Here is a 20,475-nt window from a genome sequence, read left to right as displayed (position 1 = left end):
GGCAGCTCTCTTTGGTTAGATTGGTCACAGTGTGAAATGAAGCTGCACTTTCACATTTTCACCTTGCAACATCATCTTGAATGCCAGGCATTTGTAGGCTTTATCTCTGTTCTGGCTGAAAATGGATTTTGTTCTTTGTTGTTTGGTTTCATTTAGTCGCTTGGCTGGTTCTCAGGTGGGTTGGCTTTCATGAAGGCGAAGTTTGAGATCTGTATAAGCTAATTGCAAAGCCCAAGTTTCAGAGTCTTACTAATATTTCATCTGTTCCTATCAACAATGTGCCTCTGATTTAAATTTGTAGGTAGCTGGAATTTAATTGGTCAAAAGGGTCCTGTCTGAGGGGGGGAGAAAGGGGGAAGCGTATTTGAAGGGAAGAGAGTTTAAAATGGAGGTGAATGGTATTTGTAAAGAGATGTCTCTTATGTTGCTCATGAAGACTGCAGGTTCCACTCTCTGATGGTATATTGATATAATCCCTTAAATTCCTTGACGTTTCCCTTAAGCAGTTGTATTTCTACAGAGTTCTCCTGTGTTACTCAAAAATCTTGCTCAAATTTTGTTCCATAAAACAACTTTTTAAACCTGTGCTGGGATCCCAGCGTTTAACAGAATGCCTGTGGGCAGCTTAATGAAGCTCACCATAGCACCTTCCAGCTTTATTCAGGGAGCATCTCCTTGTGTCCATCCTTTCGAGTCCTGGTTTCCAACTGGAGCTGTCACAAGAATGTTGCTGCTGCCCTGCCTCCAGCAGTGCTCAGAGCAGTGTTTTAGGGCAAGAGATGTGCTGTGGGAACTGGATTCATGCCTTACTTTCTCCATTCTCATCTTGGTTTCTCTGTTGTGCAATGAAAGGAAGTGTCATTAAAAGGCCTTGAAGCACGTATGATAGTAACTAATGACTTTATACCTTAATTTGCTTGACCTCCTTTCATTCTGATGTAATCCAGTTTACATCACCCCTGTATCTGTTGTAGATGGCAGATTCCTCCAGGCAAGAGCTGTATTTCTTGCAAGTGTTGTGCCTACTTCTGGCCATCTGACAGAATGTAAAAAGCTGCATGTTGTGTGTGTTTTGTCTTATTTGTAGTCAGGAGTTTTAAGGCATGCCTGCAATTTAGAGAACAGTCACTGTTCTTTGGTGCCTCTTAGATCCTTACTCTGCTTTGCACGTCTTGCATGGGTACAAAGAGATGATAGTTCAAATTTAATTTGACTGACGTGTGTTATTGTGGAAGCTTTTAAAAAAGAAGGAATTAAAAGGACTCGCAAGCTATTTCTGATGTAACCACGATCAGATTGTCTGTGGAACTGCACTGCTTTATGTTTTCTTCAAATCCTGTTGCTCTGCTGTGGTTCCCATGGTGTGGATGCATGCTGCCAGCCCTGAACTTGCGGGTCAAGAACTTGAACACAGCATTTTGTTGACCTAACTGGCCATCGTGATTTGTTTTATCTGCATTTGAGGGGGGAAAAAGCCGGTGATAGAAATGCATTACAGTACGTTCCAAAACACGGGGAGCTCCGTAATCACACCAGGGAGAACTTCTGCTGTGAGAGTGGCAGAGCGCTGGACAGGCTGCCCAGAGGGGTTGTGGAGCATTCTCTGGAGATATTCCAGACCCGACTGGATGCCCGTGTGTGCAACGTGCTCTGACAGGAGGTTGAGCTGGGTGATCTCCAGAGGCCCTTCCAACCCCTGCTATTGTGTGGAAGACCTCACAGACACTCAGGTGTTCTTTTGCTTTTGATCGAGCCCTGTGTGTTTCAGCAACGTATGACTTTTTCCTTTCTCTTACAGACTTACAATCAAAGCCAGTCCAACAAAAGAAACATCCAGAAAGCTATTTCAGGAAACAAAATGCTTCATTTTTACCAGCACAGCCCACGGATGATTCCAGAAGGCATAAATCCAGAGCTGCACCGAATGTTTATTACTGCTGAAAAATACGAACCGAGCGATTCAAGAAAGCTTTCCAGAGGGAGACCTAGTTCTCTCCACCATAAATCTGCTCTCTTCTCCTGTGTCACTGGTAAGAGGATTATGGTGTTTTCTGTAAGCACTCTGCAAGCTGCTATATCATGTTGTTATCTTACAGCATATCAAAAGTGCCTGCTCACATCAGTTTGGGTCTAGAGCAGAAGTGCCCTTCTAACAGCTGTAACCTTGCAGCTGTGTTATTCTGCTTCGATGCTGCCTTCTTTTTCTTTAACATCCTCACATCACAGTCCTGCCTTTAAATGTCTGTCCTTCATATCAGATCTTTGTTTCATCCTTCTCCATAAAGCTTCCCATAGAGTCAATGACTGAGGGTCAGAAACTTGAGCTACAAGAAGCAGAAGCAAACTTAGAATTAGAAGTTAATGTCTGCTGAAGGCTTCTGATACGCCTGTGTCAGCTGGCATGCTGGTCACCAAGTGTTTGGTGATAAATCTGTACTGGATTTGGGCTGGAGCTGTGAGGTCTAGGCTTGATGCTTCCATTAATACAGGAAATAGATCTTTTATACTGCTGGAAATTACAGTGAAACAGAAGTGCTTGAAAACTGGAGAATGTTAAGGGATGAAAGGGAGAAAGCAAGAACAGGATGCTTGGACCCCCGGAGTCCCTTCCAACTTCAACCATTCTGTAATTTCTTTTGTGATTTATAATTGCATAAACTTGTGGAGGAAAATGAGTTTTAAAGAGAAATGGCTCCTTAGATGGTTCACTGACATGGCACTGGCATAAGATTACAAGAGAGATGAAACAGCTAATTGTTACAAATACTTGGAAATCATTCACAATCTCTTTTATTAGGTGCTTTCAGTACCGTAAGGACCAACAGCAAATGCCCTGAAGGAAGAAGCTTGTGAAAGACTTGAGAAACTTTATCTTTCAGTATCCAAGTAGTTACATTTAAAGTGTATTTGTGGATTTTAAGCACTTCTGAACGCAGAATTTCTTATTATCAAGAAGCCTGAACTTCTTGATGTGGGGAAGATATGGGGAAGCAAGCTACAAGATCGTGCAGAAATTATCAGTTTCCTCTTTGGCTGCGAAACAGTTTCCCATTTCAGCATGCTTCATGGGAGAAATGTGAAGGAGAAGGATCAGTATCAGGAAATCAGTCTGCACATACCATCCTCAGCCTTACCTCTCTGTGAGTCTGCCTTGCTGCAGGCACAACCATGATGCTCCTCCTGATCACTTTTTTCCATGCCTCTGTAAGGTGTGCTTATCTGGGCTTTGCACACAACCCAGGCAGCACCCAGTAAGGAAAAGCAAGGGTGGTATAAAAAGATAGAGCAGAACAAAATGTGGAATTAATCACTGTAGGAAATCTGGACGTCTGTCCTAGAAAATAGGACCAAGAGGCACAAGGTGCACAGAGCAGATAATTGGCTGAACATGTTTCCTGCTGAGGGAATAGCACTCAGCAGGCTGCAATAATTACCAGGTTCCTTTTGTGCAAAGTAGGTTAGCAGCAGCCACAGCTGAAATACATCGTGTAGGTGGTGATCTGTCCCTGGCTGAAGATGGATGGGATTGACTGCCTGTCTTGCAAACAAGTGCTACAAGAGTGTAAATTACTGATACTTTCTTCGTACTGAGCACCAGCTTTGTGTTCCAGTTCCCTTCGTTACTGTATGAAGCAGTGCCTGCTGCCAGTGTAAATGATATTCAAGGCAAATCTCAAAAAGAAGAGTAAGCTCTTTAATTTTTTGCATTTTCTCCTTCTTATCCAAGTGTTCCCTTCTATGTTGGAAAGTTGAAGGTGGAAGCTGTAATGAACATTGCATATGTCCTCATTTATCCTTCCTTGCTTTTCACTTGTTCTCAGGGTTCATTTGGTGTTTGGCTACCTTCAGTCTGCTTCATGTTCCTTCCCTGTTTGACAGCAACTACACTTCATAGGAAAAGAAGGCTTTGAATGCCGACTGGGGCATTTCTCCATGCTGTATGGAATTGTTGTTTCTGGAAAAGGGAAGAGTTGAGCAGCCTGTAAGACAGGCATTAATCTTTGCTCTCTGCAAGCCAAGGGGATTCCCTTCCATTCTCCTCTCTCACGGAGACCTGTTGTGTGTTTTGCCATGCACAGAGTACGTTGTATTGCCCAAAAAGTTTGTTCTGCTCAGGAACAGAAATGTAATGGCTCGGTTACTGGGCACAGAGCTTTGCAAAGTAGCTGTTACTGAATGCTGCAAGCTATTGGAGGCCTTCCTGCCTATGTGACCTTGGACAGTAGGATCCCTGTGCAGTACTTGGGCAGATGGTATCACAGGATCCTCTTGCTTTGTCAGAACGAGTCGCTCTCTGGATCTGTAACAGGAAAACTGAAGTCATCTGTTGTTCCCATTGTTTCCTTTAATGTGTCTGGATGACATGTTCATCACCTGAACTCTTACAGAAGGTTCTGGTACGCTCTTTGGATAACCCGCTTCAACAGCAGCCAGAGCTATCTCAAACCAGATCTGTTTGCCTGAAAAGGTTTTTGCTGATGCCTGCTATTTCCCATCTAGCAACTTGCTGTTTGGAAGTGCCTCCTTGATTCCTCGGCAGGCAGCTCTCTTACTTCTTGGATGTGAAGACATGTCTGAAGCAAGGCAGTGGAACTCCCTTTGGACTGGCTGTTAGGCTTCAAATGGGACTCCTCTTCCTGGCCTTTTCTTTATTCCTTGCCCAGGCAACAATGTCCAGAGCTCCACACTGATTCAAGACTGAAGTACCGTCTTGGTGTGTGGCTGTGGATAGTTACTGCTCAAGCAAACCTAAAACTTAGCTGTTCTTATAAATAACAGAAGGCTATGAGGTAGACTTTTCTGATAAGTGTTTCTTGGTTTTCGTTTCCTACAGGTCTCTGTTCCTCCCTGAACTGGGTCCCTGAACTGTATGGTAGTTACAAATGAGTCTAACATCTCCTAGGCTTGGGTCAAAAATATTCTAGCAGCAGTAATAATCTTCTGTTTTTTTTTTGTTTGTTTAGTTTTTTAACCATAGTCTTAATAATGTCATTGTTGGTTAGATCTTTTCCAGCTGTGAAAGACTCAAGAGGAATTGAGGCTTGTACTCAGAATTTCAGGGGACCTGGTATTGAGTCTCACGTGCTTCCATGGAGATGTGTTCTTTGGCAGTGGTACTGTGAGAGGACTGGGAGGTGCAGGCTGATTCCTCTTGCACAGTGTTAGCTCAGCACAGGGTGCTGCCTGCCTCTTCTTCCCAAATCCAGTCTCAGGGAGGTTGTCAAATCAACTGGATTTTTCTCCAAGCTTCAAGCAGTCACATTAACTGCTCTTAACAGCAGTGCTTCCTATGTTCCTTTGCTGTTGGCACTGAGGGCTGCTGGGGTTCAAGCGTTTTTATTGCATACAGTTGCCAAAGCGTGGAGTGGTTGCATTGAGGCTTGCTGCAGTAACTTGGTTTCCTTCTCTGAGCCAAGCAGCACCAGGGCCTTGTCTTCAGTCAGCTGCAACACAACACCTACCTGGCTTTCGTCCGGCATTGATGCTCACAGATGCCCCATGCTTCCCACTTGGTGTTATGAGCATCTACACAGCTAACAAGCCCTCTGCTTCCTTTGTTTCTTCCTGGGAAATTTTCATAACACTTTGTTTCTGTCCTCTTGCTCATCCACATGTCCTGAACGGCTTAAAATAGAAAACAGATCTAGTCAAGAAATGACTAAGAAATATTTTTGGCATAACAAAATAATGTTGCTTTCCAGTATTCCAAGAGTAACTTAAACAAACAAGGTACAGCACTTCCCCAAGCTTATTTGCAGTTTGTCCCTGCAATTGCATTTACAAATCACTGAGAGTTACATTTACAAATTCAAGCCAAATGCTTTCCCTGTTTGCTGTATTGTCTTCAAGGCCAGCTGGTGTTTGAATGAATGTCCCTGTACTTGTGTCTGCCAATGTTTCTTTATAGGAGGCCTTTCCCAAAACAATCCATAGATAGGACCATAATTATAACATGTACAGATATCTGGTTTGATGTTTTGTTTCTGACAGCAGATTGTCTGTGTTTGATTTTACTTGTGGCAAAAAGGAGCAGCAAAAAGGAGGTATTTTCTTCTGGCTGGTACTACACAAAGTTTTTTCTTTATCTTTCTATGTATCGCTTTTCTTACAGTACATAATATTTTCCCCTTGTTTTTTTCCCCCCTTCCAGATCGAAAGGAAATGCACTGTGGTGAGAGTTGGTCTCTGTCACCTGAGGAATTTGAAATATGGGACAGACTGTACAGACTTAAAGAAGATGATGGAGTGAAGCAGCCAATACTGCCTGACACTCGGTTTGAAACCTTAGAAAACCTGGATGAGACATCAGTGAGTTTAACCTCAATGTAATGCTTGACTGGCATTGGGCCTAATGGAAACACTGAGTAACAGAGTTACCCATGAGTTTGAAGGATGCCTGTCTTAAAAAGGCAATTTTGAGAATTTCCCTTAGGTTTTTGAAGATAAGGATTTAGGAATTAGATGTTTGAAATAAATCCATTAAAAACAGGGGGAAAAGCCCCACGCGGTACGCAGTAAGTTGTCTTCTGCTTCTGAGACATTCTAGCAGGATGCTGTATTCATGATGGCATTGTATCACAGTTTCTCCTTCCCTTGTTTATATAACAGTGCGACTGGTGGAAAACTCAAGTTGTACAAGCACTTCATTCAGGGGAGAAAACAGGAATTACTTTGTCATTTCACTGCTTAAAGCAACCTGTACTTCATCAGCAGCTCTGGCAGCATAAAGCCTGTGATTTTTTTGTTTCCCACCAGACTTCAGCATTTGTGACAATATTCAGATTCTTTCCTGTGCTCAGAGTAGTTATTGTCCTTGACAGAGAAGTAGGCACTGGATTTGCTGAACAATCTCTTGACTAAAATCTCCTTGCCAATCTTAAACTGCAGAAGCCTGAAGAGGAGGCAGTGCATAAGCTGTCCTTGTCTGAGTGGAGTATTTGGCAGAATCGCCCTTTTCCTACAAGTATGGTTGACCACTCCGACCGCTGCCACCATTTCATCAGCGTTATGGAAATGATAGAAGTGATGAGACAAGAACAGGTAAGGTGTTTGCATCTGAAAACACACGTGAGTGTGCAATGCACAGTTAGAATGCTTAAATAATGAGCTCTCATTCTGTGTAGTCAGTGTGCAAAGTCACTACAAGCAATGCTAGCACTATTCCAGGATGTAATGGGAAGTGCAGATAGGTTTGTAACATCACAGAATCACAGAACAGTTAAAGCTAGAGGTCCCTCTGCTCCTTCTCTGCCCCAGCAGTGTTGCCCAGTGCTATGCATGGCTTTTGAACATCTCCAAAGAGAGATCTGCTGTGCCAGTGTGCTGGCTCCTGCACAGCACTGAAATACTTCCTGATATTCAGAAGAAACATATTGTGCTCCACGTTGAGCCTATTGCCTCTTTTCCTGGCACTGGGCACCACTGACAAGAGCCTGGTTCCATCCTCCCTGCACGTATGTATGGGCATTGAGGAGATCCCCTGAGCCTCCTCTGCTTCAAGCTGAAATGAATCCTGTGTGTGCATTAAAGGCATCTCATAAAAATGATTTCCACGTTTTTAAGACAGGTGTGTTTTGAGGCTTTTTGTTTTCTGTAAAAGCTTTAATTACAAATCTAATCACTCCTAAGAATTAAAGGAGAAGATGAGGGTACTCAGCAAACGTGATGACATCTGGGAGATGACAGTTTCATTTGCTAACTTTTCTGTACAGCTTATATTCCTGTATATAATGAAAGGCACAGACGTACACAGCAATGCTTGTAGATCAGTTGAGAGTACCTGAAGTCTTCAGTTGTTCATCATGTTATTTTTTTTCTTCCAGTTCTCCTCATATTGTTTTTTACTGTGTTGAAGTTTTCTAGGTCATCAGAATCTGTTGCTAAGCTGCTGGAGTTTACTGAATAACTAGTCTAATCAAGGAAGAGAATGGAGACATTGTAGTTGTTCTCTTTGCTAGGAAAGTAAATTAATGGCAAGTTGTAAATAGATTTTTAGAGCTAAGATAAGCTTCTCCATCACAGAACAATGGCATTCTTAATTTCTTTCTAGGCTCTGTGCTCCTAAGATTGGGTTAAGAACACACTGTCAGAGAGGGAGAACTTCAGGGGCAGCTCAGGTACACAGAGAGCTGAAGGAAGTTCAGAGATGAGAGAATCAGTGGTGAAAAGATTTAGAATCATTTGTCTAATTGAGACTTCACTCCCCACTACCAAATCAGGCATTTTGAAACACTTGTGTTCTAAATTCCTTCAGTGAAAATGCATTGGTGCCAGAACACTTTTAGGTTCATAGTTGCAGAACATGCTGTACTCACTTCTGGCACCTTTAAAATAATGTGTAGAGCAATGTCATTAGTTGCCAAGTGCATCCTCAGTCTTCTCCCACAACTCTCCCAAAGGAGAAGCTGTAAGCAAAGGGCAGTGCCAAAATTGCAGAGCCTTTGTAGAGATGTGTCTGCCTGCTGTCCCTTGCTGGAATGTGACAGCACAGCTCAGCTGTCTCTGCTGTGTAGTGAACAGAGGGTGACCCTTCACAAGCACTGACACCCAGTTTTCAGACATAAGTGAATGGTTTGTTGTATCTACACCAAATTGTCAAGGTTCAAGGACATCACAGCTTCAGAAAACAAAAAAGGCAATATGTTTTAATTATTTTGTCTTCACTGGCAGAGGTTTCTTGCACAAAAGCTTTATTAATTTTCTCTTAATTTTCTTAAGTCAGCTTTGACACCTCTGAAAGACAGTACCAGTCTTCCCAGGACAGCATGTTTCACCACCATTTTCTCATAGGGAGTGCTTGTTTGTAGAAGAAAATGTTCGTTTAAAAATGTGAATGGAGCAAAATAAAATAAGTTTAGATTTGTAGGTGGTGCTTTACATTTTTGCATGCCTATCAAGGCACCTTTATAACAGTGAGTGTATATACAGAGATAGATAGATGGATGGATAGATGGATAGACAGATAGATAGACAGATAGACAGACAGATAGATAGATAGATAGGTCGATCAATCCTAGGCATGTTCCTGTCTCTGGTTCTGTGCAACTATGAGTAGCCATGCTGGGCAAACTGCAGCCCCATGTGCCTTTCTGCCTCTGTACTGCTTAACTGTGAGGTTTAAAGTCATGCCTTTCTGCTAGATTTGATTCACTCCTTGTTTGGAGTCCTGTTCTATTTCACATGCATGCCCTGTGATGCATGGTGCTTGCTGAAGGCACAGGGATGGGGCTGCACTCAGTGCCTGCTGTGTGGTATGCTGTGCCAGGGCAGTGCATCTGCAGCTGTATGTGCTCAGTGTAAGCACACAGGTGGGTTACTGTGAATTCCAGCTCTGTGTTTGCTAGATAGCTTTGATCTAAGCATTCTTGGTTAAAGTTGTTTCTGCAGCAGATGGTGATTTTCACACCTTACTTTAGGATGTGAGTGTGTTTTGGAACGGCAGGGAACGTTTTTATGAAGTGGTGGGGTTGGATAAAGGGCTGCACCTCCTGGCACCTGACTGAGCATCTTCCTTAAGTGGCAAAGCAATGATGGGACAGAATATCACTCAGAGGTGCTGGCAGAGGCTGCATGGAAAAGCTGTGGATTCCCATTCCTGGAGGTGTTCAAGGTCAGGTTGGGTGGGGCCCTGAGCAGAACATATCTGGCTTTAGATAGTTTACAATGACTTTGGCTGGTTTTTTATTTCTGATATCCTCTTACATAGAGGGAGTTTTTATGGCTCATACAAGAGCAGGTAACTCAGTCACAGACTTTCAGCCAGGTTCTGGGTCCTGCTTAGGCTACAAGCTGATCCTCTAATAGAACATCTCTAAAAACACATTAAATTCTTCTCTGTAAGCCTGTGTTTTTTCTCTACCAAAAACAGTGTGTTTGCAGAATATTGATGCTTCATATCAAATTCAGGCATTTTGTTGAGGCAGTGGCACAGGCTGCTCGGGGAGGTGGTGGGGTCACCTGGAGGTGTTGAGGAGGATGTGGCACTGAGGGCCATGGGCAATGGGCATGGTGTGATGGGTTGGTGCTTGGTCTGGGTGATCTTAGAATCATCAGGGTTGGAAAAGACCTCTATGATTCTATGTTAGAGCAGGCTCTGGGGAGTTAGCCTTGAGCAGAAGCTAAGCCTGTAAGAAAATCTGCCTAAAACGTTGGTCTGGTATGGCATTGAGTGGGTGGAAGCAGTAATGTTTTAGCAGAGCTTCGGGAGCTTTTGCAGGCTCTGCAGTTACATGCAGCCATGTTCATACCATAAATATTCCATAGCCAAATATATCACTGCTAATCTGTCTGACGTTGACTTGCAGTTCTTAGTAGCTGAGGGATAACGCCGAGCACAAGTCAGAGCTGTTTCCTTAAATAACACGAGAGAGAGCTTCAAACCACTGTTCTATGGATTATGTTCTTACTTAGGAATGAAATATAAAGCCAGGCAAACCACTATTTCCCCCTGGATAACCAAATGATCTGCAAGTTTCTAATGAAGCTAATTATTTCACGGGAAGGATTTCGTTCAGAGATCAATCACAGCTTCATAGGAGCCACTCAGGGGTATGCAGGTGTTCTCTCTGTAACACAACACAGCTCAGACTGTATCAGCTCTGATATGGTTCTCTGTTCCTTGTACTCACAAAATTACAGAATCACAGAATTGTAGGGGTTGGAAGGGACCTCCAGAGATCATCGAGTCCAACCCCCAACTCATTAAGTTAATGTTTCCAAGAAACCTCCAATGCAGTTGTGTTTTACATAACCTTTAAAAAGATTCAAAGGCCTACATGTTTTCAAATGAAAGAAGTGAAAATGAATGAAATAATTACAGTTGTATTGCAATCATGTCCTTTTAATAGTTTGGTGGAAAAGTAGGCACATCAGAGAGGAGATCAAGAAAGGTTTCCCAAATAAGAGCCCTGCAACACTGCCATCCCTCCGTTAAAGCCTTTAATGCCTGCAGCAACAAGGCAGATGGGCCTGGATTTGTACTGGACAACAAGCAGGGATTGTCCTGCAGCATGGGAACAAATCGAGTTGTCCCTCTGCAAAATAAGAGCTTTTCAGCATGTTTGAAAATTAAACTGTATACCTTTGGAAACAAGGTCAGGGCAAAGTAATCACTTTTACTGAGATGTTATTTGCCCGAGTTGCTGAGGATAGAACAGGAATTTGATGTGCAAAAGCATTCTTTTGTTTTCTGGGAGGCAGGCAGTTGTTAATGACTCTTGAACAGTCTTAATGTAGCCAAATGCAGGAGTATCACTGTATCCATTTCCCACTCAGGGCTGAGCTTGGAACTTTCAGTCAGAGCAAAGGTTCTCCTTAGAAAAACCAAAGTCTCCCATTAGAAGGATTCTTTCTTTCTGCCTCAGGTGCTCTGTGGTACCAAACACCTCGAGAGACGGCATTTAGGGGGTGAGGTCAGAACTGCCACTGAAACCCTCTGTCTGTTCCCATCTGTGCTGTGTTGCCTTGAAGGACAGCACCTCTCTGTGTGGTGCAGCAGGGAGCTGTGGTCAGCAGCTCTGTGTCCGTGCAGAGATGGAGATGAGTGGTGTCCATATGGGACCGGGGGGCCCCCTAAACATAAGGATGTTCAACAAGTGCAGGGTGTTGCATCTGGACAATCCCAGCTATGTGTATGGAGTGGGAGATGGATGGAGCTGTGGGTGCCCCATCCCTGGAGTGCCTGAGGCCATGGGTGGGCTCTGAGCAGCCTCAGCTGGGGGTGTGAGAGCCCTTCCAACTGTGATTCGTGGGGTGAAGTTCCTGACAAAGGGAAAAGTGCTTCAGGGATAGCCTAAAGTTCCAAAGAACGTGAAGATGCTCTCCTAGAGTTTTAAATCAGGTGTATTTTGAGGGTATTTCCAAATGACCTTTTCCCAGGAGATACTGGATCAAGGTTAGAAATGGTTCAAATAAGGGCCGTGAAGTAGACAGCATTTTAGGCCCTCGTTGGCAGTAGTGTGTTTCTGGTTGAAACACTGCTCTAAGATGTGCCAAACTTCCTTCCCAGCACAAAGAATGAATGTAAGGCAGTGAATGGTATTTGTTTACCGTGTTCATGGCAGATACACTGAGCTATTTGTGGAACTGCTGGTTTTAACTGTGGGCAGCTGTAATAGCCTGGGCTCCAAATCTGGCTTAGACTGCAGTCACCAGCTAAAGCAAATACTTTCTCTTGGGGTTCCCAACAAGACGCTGTGCAGAAGCATCCCTGCTCATTCTTCACTGCAAGAAAAAAAAAACCAAACCAAGAAAAGCAGAGCTTCACAGTGTGATGGGGAAGGAGGTTTGCTTTGTCCTCAGGCAGTGAGGCTGCCAGGCAGAACCTGCAAGACCAAAAATCTCAGCTCTCCAATTAAAATAGTTTACTTGTGCCATATCGATTCTTCTGATCTTACTGCCAGACGATTTTGAGTTCAAACTATAATTAAGGCCTTGTTTAGATGGTTCCAAACTTTAATTGCAGGTGCTTTGTGTTTAGTGCTCCTATGGGGTTTTATGCTCACAGCAAGAACAGGAAAGTGATTAGGCAAAAGATTTTGGGGTGTCGGCCATGTGAAAGGGGCAATGGATCGGGCACTTGTGTGGCACCTGGAAGGATGGAGGTGATGCTCCTGCTGTGCTCAGTGGTGACTCCTTGTTCCTGTACAGTGCTGCATGAAAGTTTCCTTGGCCAGATTCAGGCATATTGGCCAGAAGCATTTCTTCCACCTCGATTAAATGTTCTCAGTTTTCTGGAAATCATAGAGTAATATCCTATCATAGTGAAACCATAAGAATATAAAAGACATGATATAGGATTGCCAGCCTTAAATCTGCAGGCGAGAGCAGCTTTGTGTGCATTCTGTGTCATGAAATCCGTAACACCACTGTATGCCTTTGCCTGCTGTTTCCCAGTTTTTACTGTTAATGTTTGCACTCCTGCTGTCCCTCCCTTCTGTCAGTGTAGTGCTGGAGCATGTCCTGGAGATCTCGGTCTGTAGGTTCTGCCTGCTGCTCACTTGTGCTCTTTTGTTCTGTTGTATTATTTGATTAGATTTTGGGAGGGAACACTGTGCACTGAAATTTTGCATTTAGATCTATGCATTTAAGAAGTAGTTGCATGCTGTGTTTCACCAGCTAAAAATATGTAGGTAAATAATTGGTTGGTCGTTCCTTGAGCTGTTACAGAAGACTGATGTGGCAAAGCACTTCTCTACTAAGTTCCAAGGGTAAGTGGCAGTCCTGTGGTGCCTCTTGCAGGAGCTCTTACACACCAAATGTCACTGAAGATGCTGTTTATATTTTGAGGGGTATGGAAATGCAGGAAGGAGTTTGCTCTCTGTATTTCCATAGGAATTAAATAATGCTGTTCAAGCTGTCGTGGAATCATAGAATCACAGATTGGTTAAGGTTGGAGAACAGCACTGTGATCACCGTGTCCAAGCATTAACCTGCCACCAGCATGCCTCTGAGCCATGGCTCCCTGTGTGCTCCTACCCTGCCTGGCACGGGGACATCCCAGGCTGAGAAAGTCAAAGGGCAAATGTCAACTGTAATAACCTATCTGTGATGTCAGATAACAGGGCAGTCTGTGCTGCTGACACTTCTGTTGTTCTGGAATATCCACCTATCCATGGCTGGTAGGGTGCAGAAGCCTGATTTTGCTAATAAATCTTTTGAAGGATGTTTTTAATGTTCTTATTGTGTGTTTGCTGCACAGCCTGCTGCTCTCTCAAACCGATGTGTCAGTAAAATTAGCGTAAGCAGATAAATGAACAGCAGCCAGCTGCCACTGAAGAGGAGCAGATGGTGTCCTGTCAGGAATTCCCAGCCACTCTGATCAGCAGGGGCTGTGGGACATGGCAGTAGCTTGGGTGTGAAGACATGTTTGTGGGGACAGCAAGAGGGGGAGTTGATGGTGGATTGGTTCCAAAGAAGCTGCCTGAAACCATGGCAGTGTTAGAACTGCTGGATTCATTGGTAACCACTTGTTGTCAGCAAGAGGAGCACAGCTGCTGCAGAGTGCTTTTTATGTCATCAGACTTATCGGCTATGGGTAATTTTAAGGGTCTCTGGCTGTGTATAATGAACTTGAACTTCCCCCAAACGTGTTTGACAGAATTTCTTCCTCCAGAGCATCAGGAGAAGCTTTTCTAGTAGGCACAAAAGTTGCTGGAGGATAAACTGATTCCTCTGTTATCCAGAAGTCTTCTAAAGTGTGTCCAGAGAAGTGCAACAGAGCTGTGAGGGGTCTGGAGCACACAGCTTATGGGGAGCAGCTGAGGGATGAGAGGTGGTGGCCTCAAGTCGTGCCAGGGGAAGCTCAGGTTGGATACTGGGAAACATTTCTTCTCCAAAAGAGCAGTGCTGCAGTGGCACAGCTGCCCAGGGAGCTGGGGGGGGGATCACCATCCCTGGAGGCATTCCAGAACCGTGGGGATGTGGCACTGAGGTCATTGGGCGCTGTGGGGTGGGTTGGGGCTGGGCCTGGAGATCCCAGAGGTCTTTTCCAACCTTTGAGGTGTGGTTTAACTTCCTGAGCGTGTGTGTTCTAAAATATCTGCTATATTCAAAGCAATAATCGCAGCCTGAGAGATGCTTAAGTGTAGGGAGTGGGGGAGGAATGGCCATGGCTGAGGGTTCAGATGCAGTTTTGTCTTTCAGAGCACATAGCAGATCTTCTGCATGGTAAGGGCCACGAGTGCAGGGCAAACACAAGGGGTTCCCTTGAGTATTATGGAATCAAGTGGGTCCCTATGGAGATAAATACACACTTTTGTCATTCACATGGATGGAACACTGATTGATGTCTGCTCTGCCTGCTCATGAAAGGTACTGTGTGAGAACCACCAGCCTTGTTGCTGTAATTATTACTAATATTCAAGCTGAAACCTAAGTTAACCAGAAAATGCACCCGAGTGATTGCATATGTTGACAGTGTTTACTCCACAGGATTCTACACTCAGGATGGAAGTTACAAGTTCAGAAGCCTTTCTTCTCTAGATCTAGCTCAATGCAATTTGAAAATAGGTTTTACTGTCTGGCCTCAGGAAAGATGTTAATGCCAGTTGTTCGTGCTGCTTTTGCCACAGTTTTAATCAAGCATTCAATTAAAGAAGCTGTAGTTGTTAAATCTGTGTCCTATCTGATGACAGACTTATCTTTCTTTTCTAGATAGCAAATTCACTGAGACTTGGGCAGACATCAGTCTCATTAGAAAATGTACAGAAAGTGGCTTAAGAGGAGGGAGAGGCTAATTTCAGCTTTGACATTAGCAGTATATTTAAGTTTAAATGCTAGAAAATGCATAGCCATAAGATATTAAAACTTTTTAAATATCCACATCTCCTTTTTGTCCCTTTAATTTTGTGCATTGGGCAGCCTGTTGTTTTCTGTAGTGAATCAGTAGTTCTAAGCGAGGTCACTGATGCAGTACAGCAAAATGAGCAAGGTGCCAATTGCTGTGCCCATGCATGACCTGCTTACAGAGCACTGCTCTGTTGGTGCTGGGTTGTTGTGCTCAGAACATTCCCTGTACTACAGGTTGTACATATCCAGGCTACCAGGTGAGAAATTTAACTCTGCCCTTTCACTCCATCAATGTTAATTGGGCTTGCTGGGAGAAAGCATTCAAATGGCCAAGTGGAACTGAGCTGAACTAGAACAATTGCATAACTGCATGTAAGCCTGAAAGCAGTGGCTGCGTTGGCCCTGGGTGCTGTGTTGGTCTCCTGTTGTTCTGGCACACAGCACCTCTGCTATCCGTTTTTTCTGATTTGCTCTTAACTGGTTTACCTCTGATCCAGTTGCAATTTGAATGATGATTTTCCCTACTTAGAGCCCTCATCTTTTCCTGCAGGTTTAGCTGATGGTTGAGCTGTGTGCTGCTTTGGTTTGCTTTAAAAATGTGAGATGGTGTAGGGTCTGGAATGGGCTGAGCTGCAGCTCTTCCACGTGTTGTGGGTGGAAAGGAGCATCACCTGCTTCTGTTTCAACAACACTTAATGGTTGGGCAGCTGATCAGTCTTTAATCCATTTTATATCTCTTATACTCCTACAGTGCTTGGATACTTTAACCAAAGCCGTGTGCACATTCAGACATTGCTTACACAGATCTAAACGTATCATTGTCAGCACTGTTACCTTGGCAGCCACATGGTAATCTCTGAGGACGTGCATAAAGTTAATTTGAGCAGGTTTTGTTGTCTGTTGTTTGCTACTGCTCTTCTTTGTTAGTAACTGAAAACTTCCATATCTTGTCTCTCTGTTTTGGCTGAAGACAGTCATCTGGAACTTAGCCCTTTTTGTACTCACTGTTTTCTGTACTGCTTTGGCAGTAGGACTTCTTACAAGTCAACGTGTATAGTCCAGGGGTCTCCTTTTCATGCTCTTTGTGAGGAATTCTGGCTTTTACATGCTTATTTATCACAGATAGGCTAAACACAGGCAGTGAGTGTGTGGCAACTGAGTACCAGCTTTTGCTGTGATGAACAGAGTGGGTATTTCATGGCCCTCTGGCATTGAATCCCCAGCAATGGAGTCCTTTCCCCCTGCTCTTCCATTCTGCTGTTCTGACCTGATGGAAACCTCGTACTTTGTCACCGGGACACAGATATCAGTGCAGTAAGCAGGATTTGTAGCCAGCTGTGCCCCTGGCCTCAAAACAGCCTGTGCACTGATTCTTCAGTATTCATTCTGCTTATGATCCTTTCTGCGGCCTGCTTGTGAAGTTAGTATTAAAATCTAAAATGATCAATATTGATTATCATTATTATTAATAGTTTGACAAAGAACCATTGCTCTTAATACTGGATAGTTTGCTTTATCTGCTGCAGCCAGAGTATCCAAAGCTGTGTTGGGGTGTAATGTTTTCAGAGGCATGGAAGACAGCCTGGGATTCAGCCCTGGGCGGTTTCAGGAACATTCTTGGAGAAAGCAGGCAGCAGTCAATGTAGGTATGACTTTCTGCCTTGTGCAGTGGGATAGAGGGAATGTTTTTCAGAGTATTCCTCAGCCTTGTTTTCCATGATGTACTTCTGGCTCCTACAAGGGGTCTGGCAGCAAAAGTCAGTTCAGCTGCAGGCGTGCTGGCTGTGGAAGCTCTGGCTGTGTTGTTTTGTAGAATCATAGGCTGTTATGTTGGAAAAGACCTTCAAGGCCAGCAAGTCCAATTTCTTCCCTGTCTTGGAAGGAATGACCAGATGGTCCCGTGACGTTGGTGTCACAATGTCATCTCTTAGAACAGCTCCATTATGCAGAGACCATGAAATGAGAGTCATGTTCTCTGTGAGTGAAGCCCAGGGGTTGTGTCCATGCAAGAAGAGCCTGTGCACTGCTTGGGTACATGTGGTGGAAGTGAAGGGTCTGGCCTGTGAAGAGTTAGTGAAGGGTAGAAGGGTAATGGATGCAAAGGAAGGATGTTGGAGTTTGAGTGGTGGCCAGCACAAGCTGAAGCAGAACTTCTCTAATAATGTTCTCTTGGGACAGTGAGGAAGGTTCAGGAATTTAAGGTTGCAAGAACCTTATTTTTTTCCTACTTTTGTCTGGTAAGAGTTTTGGACTGTTAATTGTGCAGGAAGCATGTAACATCATAAGTCATTTTCTCATCCAGCATAAAGGTACTTTGTTTTATTGCAAGGATCAAGGAGCCTAGGGATCCTGACTGAGCTGCTAGAAAATGCCTTGTCTTTAGGTATTACTCCTCCATTAAGAAGTAATTGTTAGTGAAGCAAGTTTAAAACTTCTTTTTGATACTTTGGAAGAGTGTTTGAAACCACTGCTACAGAGCCTCCTTTGGCCTTTCTGCTTTTTGTTAGAGATTGAGTGCCTTTACTTTGCAATCTGAATTTAAAAGAGAGAGGGAGAAGCACAGCAAGAAGCAGCTTTCCAATCCAGGCTGTCCTCCTGGGAGTTCTGGGAGCTGGGAGCTACACCAAAGCTGCTGGGCTTTCTTCAGCTGTGTTTCTAAGAGTTGGTTGGTTGCCTAGCTCAGTGCATTTATGAAAAGCAGAGTATAGAAGTGAGACATTCTTAACGTGCCATGGATGCAGTAGCCAAATTAAGAACAGTAGTACCACGAGAACAGAGAACTACAGGCTCTGGTGCTCCTCGAACAAGGCTTTCTTATGCTCCCTCCACCTTTCTGAATTCACTGTGATTGTTAACTAGTTAATTTAGTGAATTTATGCTGAGGAGGTAAAACCTTGCACCTTTGGTTGCTGAAGTGAAGCTGTTTGTTATGTTCTGAGAGCTGCTCATGCGCAGCAGGGAGTGTTGTGCACTGCAGCTCTGTTCAGTGCCGTCCTTATTCATGCACAGCATTTTCTGTCTTTCTGAAACACCCAGGTTTGACTACTCAAGCGTGACTTTGCAGCGAGGCATTTTCTTTGAGAGCTGTGACCTTAAATGCAAAGCATTTCCTCTGTTTTTTTTTAACCTTTCTGATAACCCCTGTGTTATTTTTGTCACTTGTTGTAAATATTCTCGTGACAAATCCTTGCAGGCCTTTTTGCATTTATAGTAAATATGATGCCGTGTTTTCCACCAGGGGGACTGCAGCTATGAACTGGAGCTTCAGCCTCACCTTCGTACTGAAGACGTTCAGGTTCACAGGAATAAAAGTCATCTTTCCTCAAGCAGTTCCACGTCTGCTCAGAAGACTCGCTCTTCTAAAAGAGACACGGCACACACAAAAAGAATGTTTGTACCTGATGTAAGTGATAATGAGAGAGAATTCTTTTCTATATTTAAAACAAACACTAAGACTTCCAGAAGAACTCCTGGACTGGATTTGGAAGAGCCTGAGTTGCCTACAGATGCCAATGCTTCAGAGCCTTGCTCAGCAGAAAGGCTCACTCTGGTTGAGAGTGCTGAGCAGGGCAGTCAAAGGGAGGAGGAAATAGAGAAGGTGACATTTGACTTAAATGAATTTAATGACTTCTGTGGTGATGGTGAGAGTACTGTAACTCATGAAAGTGCAGCAGTGAAGGATCTCAGGTTGCCAGATATGCACTGCAGGTCAGTGGGGCTGAACCACACAGATTGGGGTTACAGCAACTTCACAGCGGAGAAATCTGTGTCCTCTGACTTATTTTATCTCCCAGAATCGCACGTGGATTCATTTGTTCTTGTGAGCTCCTCTGAAGAGCTTTCTAGGCCAGAAGAAACATTTTCCTGTGTGAGGAGGCTGTTAGCACATTCTCCTCCTCCTGTCAGTAAACTTGAAGATGTTGAAAAGCTGCTGAGACAGGAGGAAACACCGTGCCCTCTTCCAAAGGCGTCTTGCAGGAGTTACTCAGGGCAACTGCTGGACAAAGACTTCTCCTTAGAAGTCAGTCACTCACTGCTGCCTGCTGAAAGTCCGGAGCTGGAGGTCACTGTTGACCTGAGTGCTTCTGTAAATACCTGCATTTCAAAACCTGCCTCATCTTCACCACCAGCTGCTGCACCTCCGTGGGATGGCAGCTTCCACACTCTGCTGGGCAAGGAGGGACTCAAAGCAAATCACACAAATAACCCTTCAAATAAACACTCTGTTCAGAGAGATGGAGCTCTAGAAACAAGCAAGAGAAATGTGACTATTGGTGAAGAGCAGAGCATACATTTGTTTGAAGATGAGCACATCTACGGAGCAAATGATGAAACGACGCCTGTGGACACAGAACCTTTGCTCAGGTCGGGTTCAGGCAGGCACCCTGCTTGGCCAACTGCAGGGCCAGACTCCCAGCTGCCTCCCTCAGGGCCGGGCTGCCCACATGGGGACACGGCCTGCAGTGAAGGGGCAGCGCGGGGGGAAGCGGCACCCAGGGGAGCACGGGGCCACGGCAGTGCGGCTGAGCAGGCCCTGCACACCAGTGACCTCTGGGACTGTTCCCAGGAACTGTTTTCTGTTAACTTCGATCTGGGGTTTTCCATTGAAGAGTGTGAGAAGGAAATCTTTGAAGAAGACACGGATGCCGTTAATACCCCCAAATTAAACGGTGCCTCGGGGAGCCGTGCGGATGTGCAACTCGCCGCCAATAAAACATCTCTGAACGATGGCTGCAGGATTCAAACATCCCCAAAATGGGATTGCAAAGATCTAGAGGGAAGAAACATTTCCACACCACTGGCCCTGCAGGGCAGAAACGTGAGGGGGATGCCAGGGGGCAGGATGGGACGTGGCTCACAGGGAGCCTCACCTCCTTCACCTTCTACCCCAACGGGCAGGAAGGTTAGCAGTGCTGGAGCTGCCAGAAGGATTCGTAAGAACGTGTTCTCTGCTGTCAGGGAGGAAATTCCAGAGGTTCATCCTACGGATAAAGTCAATGCAGACTCACAGAGAAAGAGCTTCGGGAGCTCAGCCTTGGATGTACTTGATTCCACTGGAGGAAGAACTGAAAACCTGGAAGGCACCAACCTTCATGCTTCACGTGTGTTTCCTGCTGAAGGTAGGGAATTCAGAGTACAGTCAGCTTCATGTTTAAGCAAATACTGCTGAATCCAGTATCTTTCAGA

The 20,475-nt window shown here is 44.4% G+C and overlaps 1 protein-coding gene across 1 annotated transcript in view; it reads left to right on the top strand.

The window, feature by feature from the left end:
* Positions 1-20,475, top strand: part of FANCM (FA complementation group M) — a 61,048-nt gene that overhangs the window by 29,818 nt on the left and 10,755 nt on the right. The window contains exons 11-14 of the mRNA XM_042865269.1: positions 1,799-2,030; positions 6,152-6,309; positions 6,889-7,041; positions 18,527-20,408. Coding sequence (XP_042721203.1) covers positions 1,799-2,030; positions 6,152-6,309; positions 6,889-7,041; positions 18,527-20,408 — 2,425 coding nt within the window. The remainder of the gene's footprint in view (positions 1-1,798; positions 2,031-6,151; positions 6,310-6,888; positions 7,042-18,526; positions 20,409-20,475) is intronic.

Source organism: Lagopus leucura, unplaced genomic scaffold, assembly GCF_019238085.1.
Source record: "Lagopus leucura isolate 7727_CA_CO unplaced genomic scaffold, USGS_WTPT01 Super-Scaffold_1, whole genome shotgun sequence".
NCBI lineage: Eukaryota > Metazoa > Chordata > Aves > Galliformes > Phasianidae > Lagopus > Lagopus leucura.
Note: the sequence above shows the minus strand (reverse complement) of the source record. Positions and strands in the feature narration are given on the sequence as shown.